Source organism: Oncorhynchus clarkii, unplaced genomic scaffold (assembly GCF_045791955.1).
Source record: "Oncorhynchus clarkii lewisi isolate Uvic-CL-2024 unplaced genomic scaffold, UVic_Ocla_1.0 unplaced_contig_4448_pilon_pilon, whole genome shotgun sequence".
In the NCBI taxonomy this organism is placed as follows: Eukaryota; Metazoa; Chordata; class Actinopteri; order Salmoniformes; family Salmonidae; genus Oncorhynchus; species Oncorhynchus clarkii.
The window spans coordinates 16,893-27,866 of NW_027260868.1; the positions used below are offsets into that span (position 1 = coordinate 16,893).

Here is a 10,974-nt window from a genome sequence, read left to right on the forward strand (position 1 = left end):
TGGCTCGGGTGGTTGTTGTCCTTGATGATCTTTATGGCCATCCTGTGACATCGGGTGGTGTAGGTGTCCTGGAGGGCAGGTAGTTTGCCCCCGGTGATGCGTTGTGCAGACCTCACTACCCACTGGAGAGCCTTACGGTTGTGGGCGGAGCAGTTGCCGTACCAGGCGGTGATACAGCCCGACAGGATGCTCTCGATTGTGCATCTGTAGAAGTTTGTGAGCGCTATTGGTGACAAGCCTCCATCAGCCTCCTCCTTCTTCACGATGCTGTCTGTGTGGGTGGACCAATTCAGTTTGTTTGTGATGTGTACGCCGAGGAACTTAAAACTTACTACCCTCTCCACTACTGTTCCATCGATGTGGATAGGGGGGTGTTCCCTCTGCTGTTTCCTGAAGTCCACAATCACCTCCTTAGTTTTGTTGATGTTGAGTGTGAGGTTATTTTCCTGACACCACACTCCGAGGGCCCTCACCTCCTCCATTAGCAGTAGGGATGACCATGGATGTTCTCTTGGTAAGTACTTGAATTGGACCATTGTCCTGTCCTGCTAAGCATTCGAAATGTAACGAGTACTTTTGGGTGTCGGGGAAAATGTATGAAGTAAAAATGACATTATTTTCTTTAGGAATGTAGTGGAGTAAAAATGACATTATTTTCTTTAGGAATGTAGCGGAGTAAAATTTGTCAAAAATATACATAGTAAAGTACAGATGGCCCCAAAAAACGACTTAAGTAGTACTTTAAAGTATTTTTACTTAATTACTTTACACTACTGCTTATTAGGCATATTTTCTCGTCCACCTACCCGCCATTTTTTCGAAAGGCAACTTCCGGATCTCCCAACTTCCTATTAACTAGCTACGTCACTTCTGTGTATACAGTTTGTAAACAATGCCAGAACAAAGATGGATTCATCAAGAGGTTTAATCTAAAAATATAGTCAGATCGAATAACCAAATAGCACAAATTGAAATCGGTGTCATTTACAGTTCGCTGACTTAGGTATTGGTATAATTAGAGACAGCATTTACATGTCGTTGTTTCGAGCGATATTGACTTTTATTTCTAAGTTACACAGCGATTAGAATTGTTTTTCTGCATCGACGTTGGAGGGCTGTTGTTCATTCCTACTCGCTAGCTACCCAGCAGGCTAGCTAAAAAGACAACTTATTTAGCAAGACACGTAAAAATATTTGTTTTTGTTGCTTATCTTTGCTGTCCTGTTCGCTAGCTGTCCTGTTCGTAGTGGGGATTGTGTGTGCTGGTCCAGTTCAATGGGGAACTGTTTGTCTTCGCAAGGCGCCGACGACTTGTCTCTCCTCAACGAGTCCCAGGAAGCCAGTGTTCCAGGGGAGCCCCCACCGCCTTACCAGGTAAATTCAGGGGGAGATGGATCACATCTATACCGGGGATTCATTGATAACAATGTCAACTAACTGTCCACGTTGTTAAGTTAGCCTAGTGGTATGTTGCATTGGCTGTGTTTTGTATCTTGTTGCTCATTTCGTATTCTGTCAGAAGTTTAGGGTTCACTAGTAAGCTATAACTGTCATGTGAAAAATTCTAGCATGATTTAGCTTACTAACACCTATAAAGGCTTTCTGTCCATTTCCCCATCAAGTCAATGGTATAAAATCTGACTGAGATAGTAGAGGATCCACATGTAGTTTTGGGGGGGTCCAGAGACTCCCCGACGACTGTATCATGTGTTACCCTGTACCCCTCTCCCCACATTCCATACAGGAGCGTGTTCAGGCGCCAGTGTACCACCCCACCCCCAGTCAGACGTGCCTGGCCAGCCAGCTGACAGAGGAGGAGCAGGTCCGTATCGCCCAGCGGATTGGCCTCATCCACCACCTCCCCAGAGGCATCTTCGACCCCGGCTCTGAGCCCTCTGACAAGAAAGTCAAAGAGTATGTATTTTTCTGCCCTGTGACCAACCATATAATTTTCTTGTAGCTCAACCAATTTAGACACTAATTTACTAGCAATGTCCTATTTCTAGCCACATTATCTTGAGCAATGGCCCAGAAGGATATTAGTGGGTCCTCACCTCATCCATTACCAAGTAAGTTAGCTGTAGGCCTCTTATTATTTGAAACCAAATTTAGACTAAATGCTATCTGTCATGTCGTGCGCCTCACTCTCTCCAGGTGTGCGATCTGCATGAATGACTTTGAGTACGGCGACCCCATCCGGTTCCTTCCCTGCCTGCACATCTACCACGTGGACTGCATCGACACCTGGCTGATGAGGTCCTTCACCTGTCCTTCCTGTATGGAGCCTGTGGATGCCGCCCTGCTCTCCTCCTATGAGACCAACTGAACTGGTCTCATAGGAGACCAGTTCACTCATCTGAGCAGTCTCTGGCTGGGTCCTGTTCATTAGGCCAAACAGAAGAAAACTGATTAAAACAGGGAGGGACTTGACCTGGACTTGTCCAATAAGAAGTGCTTGTTCAATTTTTTTTCAGTTGCAAAACTATTCCCTATTTAATGTACTACTTTTCACCAGAGCCTTATAGGCCCTGATCCAAAGTAGTGCATTAAATAGGGAATAGGGTGCACACAATCCTAGAAACTTCCCCTCTAACAGAGGTGCCAAACGCCCTTACACATCACCTCTTTAACCTGGATGTTCTGTCCTAGTCACACATCCCTGGGAGGAGTGATGGGTTGTATCAAAATATATATATTTTTTAAATGTAACCTTTATTTAACTAGTGAAGTCGGTTAAGAACAAATTCTTATTTACAATGACGGCCTACACCGGCCAAACTTGGACGGCGCTGGGCCAATTGTGTGCCGCCCTATGGGGACAGCCAATTGTGATACAGTCTGGATTTGAACCAGGTGGTCTGTAGTGACGCCTCTAGCACTGAGATGCAGTGTCTTAGACCACTGCGCCACTTGGAAGCTCCATATGTAGGGCGTACCACACTGAGTGTGTTGAAAGTGGGGTGTTCTACTCTGTATTGGGGCTTTTGGAATTAGGAACGTCTGTCTCTTTCGCCTTTTCAGACTTGTTTTCAAATACATCTTAAGTGAAGTGAAGGATATAGATGGAGATCTTTAGAAGTCATGATGAGCGATATTATTGACAACTGATTTCACCTTTGGATGATCTGAGGGTGGTAGACTAGAGATTGGCCCATTAGTTTAGTTTATGTAGGCTGGTCTTGGATCTGTTAGTGCAACTGATGGCACAAACAGATCTATATCTTTGTTTATGTGGTTGGTTTATTTTAATTCCCTTTTCAATCATCCCCCTCCAGACTAAAATGTGCAATATGATGTGAGGAAGTGCTAGAATTGCACCGTTCTGATTGGTCAAAAGAAGGTGACCCCCGACCTTAACACTGCTGTCTCGGCCAATTAGCTTTAAGACGGGTATGGCCTTGAATGTCTCTCAAAAAAGCACAGGGCTCTTGACTAGGATGCAAACATTTTTCTCATTAAATGGCAATCATAGAGAGAGAAAAAAGTTCACAAAGTAATGAGATATGAGAATAAGCTATGAGGTCTCCATCCCATGCCGGTCTAGTAGGTTACCTCATGACTTACTACTGGCCTCATACCTTTATTGGAGATGTTGGATTTGTATGTATGTTGTTTTACAGGGTGGGTTGTTGTAGCTGTTAGTCCAGATCTATTTGTGCTGTCTTGCCAAGGTGGCCAGCCTTACTGGGCTAGCTCTTAGTACCTTAAACTGCATTTTCACCTTGGATCTTTTTCCTTACAAAGCTTTGCCTTGACTGTGTGCTGTCTTACTCTTATGAGATCATGGCTTGTTGTTGTTGTTCATTCTTATGTTTACTGTTAGTGAGTGACTTTTGCGTCCAAAATGGCAAACTAATCCCTATATAATGCACTACTTTTGAGCAAAGCACGATGCAGGAACTGGTCAAGAGCAGTGCACTATGTAGGGATTAGGGTGCCATTTTGGACGTGGCCCAAAATGCTGTGCCATTATCTATCCCCGAATTCTATGCACCTTGGGATCTCCTCTGGTACCGTGTAGGTCTGGGACTGTATTCACAAAGAGTCTTAGAGCAGGAGACCGTTTTGCCTTTTGGATCATAGTTATATGGACTCCTAGTCTTTGTGACGACAGGCCTTGAATCAGGACAGAGGAAATATATTTTGTTCTCCTTTTCCCTCTTCCTTCTTCTATTTCTCCTACTACTCACTCTATTGTCTCTTTGAATAACTTTATTGTAGAAGTGTTTGACAAGAGAGAAAGAGAATGAATACGTGTCAAAATATAATTTACACTGTTTTGGATACTTTGTGTAAAGGTTGTATCTAGAGTGTTTTTTCCAATGTTGTCAGAAAATGTGTTTGTGAATATAGATCTGTTTTTTTGTATTGTAGTGATGATCTATTCTACATGATTGAATTCCAGAGGCTTTTTAAACTGTTTTGTCGATTGATTATTGGACTAAAATGAATAGGAAACTCTTATTGATTGACTGTGGTTTGATACTAACAAAGTAAGGACAAGTGAGAGAGGGTACAGACTCAAACTGAGGAGAATAGAACGGATTGTGACTTGAACCCATTCTGAATGTAACTATCTGATCGTGGACATTACTGTGGTGAAGTCCAAACCAGGAGCGTATTTGAAATGTACCCTCGTCACCAACTCTCTTCAGGTGAAAGTGGGGACAGTATGGCTGCTATTCAGTTCAGTCCTAGACCTATGCCCTTTTAGGTGAACGTGAGCCAACTCCTGTGAAGTACAATCATTTCTGATACTCGTGTCATTGTTTTAGTGCTCCTTGAAGCCGGAGATGGAGAGTGTGTCTACTGAAAGAAGAATATGATTAGTCAGACTGTTCCTGGCTGCTGTTTCTGGGTTTTGTAATGTGTGTGTGCAATGAGGGCTCAGCTTTTAGGAAAAACTACAATAAAAAGTGGATGCCAAATCTAACCTTCTTCATATATGGCTTCTTATTACCATATTCTAATTTTGTATCTGTTTCGTCATAGTTGTTACATTGTTTTAGCAATTTGTAATAATGAATTGCAAGTGCACCATCTTTGGCATAACAGGTTAGCTAGATTGAGGTGTCATGTGATTCCAGTGTATCCCACCCACAGGATGCTTTCACCATCATAGTCCACCCATCTATCGTCCGCTACAGTGAGGTCATCAAGAAAGAAGACCCTATTTAGATGGGTTTTTTTTGCCTGCTAAGAATGGAAGAGAGATGACCTCAATGATGACACAGAGGTCTTCTGTCCCCTGCTAGACAAGGACCACCTCAATGATGACACAGAGGTCTTCTGTCCCCTGCTAGACAAGGGCCCTGGCCATGTTCAGGGAGCAAATAAGGAGGGTTTCTTTATGTCATCTTAAGAGTCCTATCTCCTAATATACTCAGCAAAAAAATAAACGTCCTCTAACTGTCAACTGAGTTTATTTTCAGCAAACTTCAGCAAATGTGTAAATATTTGTATGAACATAAGATTCAACAACTGAGACATAAACTGAACAAGTTCCACAGACATGTGACTAACAGAAATTGAATAATGTGTCCCTGAACAAAGGGGGGTCAAAAGTAACAGTCAGTATCTGGTGTGGCCACCAGCTGCATTAAGAACTGCAGTGCATCTCCTCCTCATGGACTGCACCAGATTTGCCAGTTCTTGCTGTGAGATGTTACCCCACTCTTCCACCAAGGCACCTGCAAGTTCCTGGACATTTCTGTGGGGAATGGCCCTAGACGCCACCCTCCGATCCAACAGGTCCCAGACGTGCTCAATGGGATTGAGATCAGGGCTCTTCGCTGGCCATGGCAGAACACTGACATTCCTGTCTTGCAGGAAATCACGCACAGAACGAGCAGTATGGCTGGTGGCATTGTCATGCTGCAGGGTCATGTCAGGATGAGCCTGCAGGAAGGGTACCACATGAAGGAGGAGGATGTCTTCCCTGTAACGCACAGCGTTGAGATTGCCTGCAATGACAACAAGCTAAGTCCGATGATGCTGTGACACACCGCCCCAGACCATGACGGACCCTCTATCTCCAAATCGATCCCGCTCCAGAGTACAGGCCTCAGTGTAACGCTCATTCCTTTGATGATAAACGTGAAACCGACCATCACACCTGGTGAGACAAAACCGCAACTCGTCAGTGAAGAACACTTTTTGCCAGTCCTGTCTGGTCCAGTGAAGGTGGGTTTGTGCCCATAGGCGAAGTTGTTGCCGGTGATGTCTGGTGAGGACCTGCCTTACAACAGGACTACAAGCCCTCAGTCCAGCCACTCTCAGCCTATTGCGGACAGTCTGAGCACTGATGGAGGGATTGTGCGTTCCTGGTGTAACTCGGGCAGATGTTGTTGCAATCATGTACCTGTCCCGCGGGTGTGATGTTTGGATGTACTGATCCTGTGCAGGTGTTAATACATGTGGTCTGCCACTGGGAGGATGATCAGCTCTCTGTTATGTCTCCCTGTAGCGCTGTCTTAGGCGTCTCACAGTACAGACATAGCAATTTATTGCCCTGGCCACATCTGCAGTTCTCATGCCTCCTTGCAGCATGCCTAAGGCACGTTCACCCAGATGAGCAGGGACCCTGGGCATCTTTCTTTTAGTGTCCTAAGTTTTCATAACTGTGACCTTAATTGCCTACTGTCTGTAAGCTGTTAGTTTCTTAACGACCGTTCCACAGGTTCATGTTCATTTATTGTTTATGGTTCATTGAACAAGCATGGGAAACCGTGTTTAAACCCTTTACAATGAAGATCTGTGAAGTTATTTGGATTTTTACTAATTATCTTTGAAAAACAGGGTCCTGAAAAAGGGAGGTTTCTTTTTTTGCTGGGTTTATATGCAGGCCAGACTGGCCAGTAATAGGTTGATACTGCCTATTTTATTATTTCAGTTGCCTAGTAGGTTGATACTGTCTATTTTATTATTTCAGTTGCCTAGTAGGTTGATACTGCCTATTTTAATATTTCAGTTGCCTAATAGGTTGATACTGTCTATTTTATTATTTCAGTTGCCTAGTAGGTTGATACTGACTATTTCATTATTTCAGTTACCTAATAGGTTGATACTGCCTATTTTATTTTTTCAGTTGCCTAATAGGTTGATACTGACTATTTCATTATTTCATTTACCTAATAGGTTGATACTGGCTATTTTATTTTTTCAGTTGCCTAATAGGTTGATACTGACTATTTCATTATTTCATTTACCTAATAGGTTGATACTGCCTATTTCATTATTTCAGTTGCCTAATAGGTTGATACTGACTATTTCATTATTTCAGTTACCTAATAGGTTGATACTGCCTATTTTATTTTTTCAGTTGCCTAATAGGTTGATACTGACTATTTCATTATTTCATTTACCTAATAGGTTGATACTGCCTATTTCATTATTTCAGTTGCCTAATAGGTTGATACTGACTATTTCATTATTTCATTTACCTAATAGGTTGATACTGCCTATTTCATTATTTCATTTACCTAATAGGTTGATACTGCCTATTTCATTACATGTTTTCTCTGCTTAACAGCAGGCATCTTTATTCCTAAAGGCTCATAATTCTAGATACACATATATTAGAATCATTAAATACGTGAATGTCTTATATTTTGTGTTCATAATTAATCGTCTGTCTGAAATGAAAACAAGTACATGTAAATCCATGTAATCCAAACTAATGTGTTGTGTACATTTACTGTAAATAGTAAAACCAGAGAAAGTGATCATTTGCAGTGGTTTCTTAATATTTTCCAGAGCTGTATATTACCTATGCCTATCCTGCCATTCATTGTAATTAGACTGGTATAGGATTCATCCCTGACCAAGATGGCTGCCGTGTTTGCCCAATTATGGAAATTTGAGGGCTTATTGTCACATGTGCTCCTGCTACACCCCCTAGTGGACATTTGGTGTCTCCTTGACCTGCAGCCATTCCCCCAGTTCTCTCCCTCTTCTTCTCTCTCTCTCTCTCTGTGATTGTGTGGTTGGAGACAGGTGTGCTGGAGTCGGAGCAGTTCCCGACCAGCTGCAACCCGTTCCATAATCAAGACCTCTACAAATACTCAATCCTGCCACTTCCACGCTGCCAGATCGTAATCTCCATTCATTTTGCCGCTCTGACTGGTTCCTGTCTCCTGTTCCACATTTCACCACCCTGCTACCCTGTTCTGAATTCAACTCACCATCACTCCCTTGGATTCCCCTCCGGACCTGTTTACCCTGTCCCAACACAGCGCACTCCAACCTCAGCCTCCACATCGGGTTTCCTACAACTCATCCAAGCTTCCCTGGATCTGCACTTCATCTCTCCCTGTGTTGCAATAAACATCTTGGTTCATTCATCCCTGTTTCCTGGTCTGAGTCTGCTCTTGGGTTCTCCTGTGCTGCTCCGCTTAACATTTGACAATGCCCCTCTAGTAATTCAATAGGCTCTCTATGGGTTTACAGCAGCCCGCAGGACACATGGCAAATTCAATTGTATGATGACGAAAATGTCGCTTGACATTGAGCGCCATCAAGTGACGTCACTGTGTGAAACACCTCAATATTAGTTCATGAAGACAAATCACTTCATAACCTATATCTGGCGTTGTGGCATACACATCTCTCTCCATTTTGTTTGACTACATAGGAAGTGATAAATAACAGGTCAAACATGGCCCGTCATATCCCTTATAAGTTTGTATGAGTTCAAATTAATGGCCAGTTAGAGCTCTGGTTTCAGAGCTAATGATGGCCTGTCTTACAGAGAAAGCTCATCAGAGAGTTCCTGACCCTTCAGGGGCAGGCTGCACTGTCAACCGACATCACTGTCAATCACATGAGGGGATGGATCATCTTCAATGTTCAGAAAGCCTTCCTGAAAAAGTGAGAGCACCCTCAAGGTCCACAGGCAGTCAACCTGTCCAACACTTTCCTGTTTAGCTAATAATGACTATAATGACTAAATACATGGCCAAAATACGATAAGTCTCTTTGCTGAATATATGACGCAAAGTGACTGATATGCGTTCTGTGTTTCCTTTGTAGATTTCAGGAAGAGAGAGGGGAGAAAACCCTGCCTCGTTGAGCTGGTAATAAATATATTTCACTTTATAACCAGCGAGATGTGAAAGATCCATAACAGCCTGATCAAAATGACATTGTCAAGTGTGTCAGGTGTTCAAAATGAGTTGTAAATGCTTTCATTCGTATAAACATTTGTTACTGCTAATATGCAACTCAATATTCCACTAAATTCAAACTCACAGACAGACATTGAAGGTGAGGAGTCGGCACAGGCACGTTAACATCAAGCAGGATGTTTGGAGAGAGCTCAATGTGGAACTATGCCCGTCTCTCCGGTCTACTGGAAAGGAATGACCAGCTTCTCTTATCCCTGTTTGTGACTATGTTCAGTGTACTACTGTAGTAATAGAGGCATGCTGTGTGTTTCATAAGAAATACATGCAGTGCATTCAGAAAGTATTCATACCCCTTGACTTATTCCACATTTTGTTGTGTTACAGCCCGAAATTCTACATTTTAAAAAAAAATTTTTATTCACCCATCTACACACAATACTCCATAATGACGAAGTCAAAACAGGATTGTTGACATTTTTGCAAATTTATTGAAAATGTAATATATAAATATCTTATTATAGACTGCTGTTTTAACCTCTATCCATAGTCATAAGAGGAGCATTTAGAGAACATGTATTTCTCTCTTTTCCATGTGAAGTTCATTGTGGAGCAGCAGCAGCTCTTCATTGACAATGCAGAGAAACATGCCCAACCTGACATCAGGTCAGAGGAGATGCTCCAGGTGGAGATTCCACAGGAAGTCAGGGAGGTCGTGGAGAGCCTGGTGGACATGGCAGCAGGAAGAGACAGCACAAGGGACATTGTTCAAAGAGCCCTCACTGAAATCGGGACCAAGGTGACGAGCTGCCTCCAAGACCTTCTCGAAGCAGGTCGTGGTGCTCAGTTAAACCATCAGGACATTATCTCCCAGGTAATTATTCAAGTGACTTACAAACTCTTTCGGAACTGACTTTCTCTGAAGGTCACCCCTCTTTTGAAGGATGCAGAAGCTCTCCTATGGTCCTTGTTATGGGCCAGGCCACGGGGGGCAGCTGGTCAACCCTCTTCAGCAGTCCACAGATCCACAGGTGGTGAAGAGGGTTAAACCAAGGCCTTATACCTTCTAAAGGGTTAATATATTGTGTTATGATAAACTGTAAGGGTCTCCTCTTCAGGACCTCTCTGTGTGTGTCTCTGTTTTGAGTGTTGTGACCTTCAGACACTATCAGAAGGTGTCTACGTTCAGACTCCTCCTGTCTGGATCCCACCGTGGTTATCTGGTTGTCCGACAACACAAGGCTGCCACAGACCTGATGAAACCAGCCCCCTGTCAGAAGATGCTTACACTGGTTCACCTTGTCATGACCCTGTACTTGTGATGAAAGGTCACGTTTTGGTCCAACCCACTTCTGAGCTTTTAATTGCTGATAAGATGGTTACTGCTGTCAGGGGAGGTTAGATTTATTAAAATGTTGCTGCCAGGGAAACTCACGCAAGGAGGACTGGGAGAGGCTATATGAGTTACAGGATGTCTTAGACATTTTGCAGAACTTGGGGAGAAACTATCATATACTGTTATATTGTTCTCCGTACCAACTTCTGTCTAGAAATGATATTAGTAAAGGAGTATTTTTTGATGCTTAAACAGAGTCTGTGTTTCCTTTCCATTACTAATGTATGTTTGATAATTATATAGACCTGATCATTTGTTGAAGAAATTGACCAACAGTGGCCACGAACATCATGGAGAACCTGGAGGAGATACTAGGCTCCAGAACGGTGTCGGCGAGAGCACCTTGGACTGGGATCAAAGATCATCAACCTCTGAGGTTTGCCTTGTAGCTCTGTGGATTGCTAAGAGTGTACCTGATCGGTTTGCTGCTAACAAGGAGGGACTTATTACCCAGAG

General features: G+C 43.1%; 1 protein-coding gene across 2 annotated transcripts; it reads left to right on the forward strand.

The window, feature by feature from the left end:
* Window positions 1-873: 873 nt before the first annotated feature.
* Window positions 874-4,933, forward strand: LOC139401996 (RING finger protein 11-like). Of its 2 annotated transcripts, none has more exons than XM_071146035.1 (4): window positions 874-1,143; window positions 1,196-1,374; window positions 1,745-1,914; window positions 2,155-4,933. In XM_071146035.1, exons 2-4 carry the CDS (start codon window positions 1,276-1,278, stop codon window positions 2,324-2,326), a joined length of 441 nt encoding a protein of 146 aa, XP_071002136.1. In that variant the 5' UTR covers window positions 874-1,143; window positions 1,196-1,275; the 3' UTR covers window positions 2,327-4,933. The 2 variants fall into 2 exon arrangements, with proteins under 2 accessions (XP_071002136.1, XP_071002137.1); XM_071146036.1 differs by having other exon boundaries at window positions 878-1,003; window positions 1,233-1,374.
* Window positions 4,934-10,974: the final 6,041 nt, after the last annotated feature.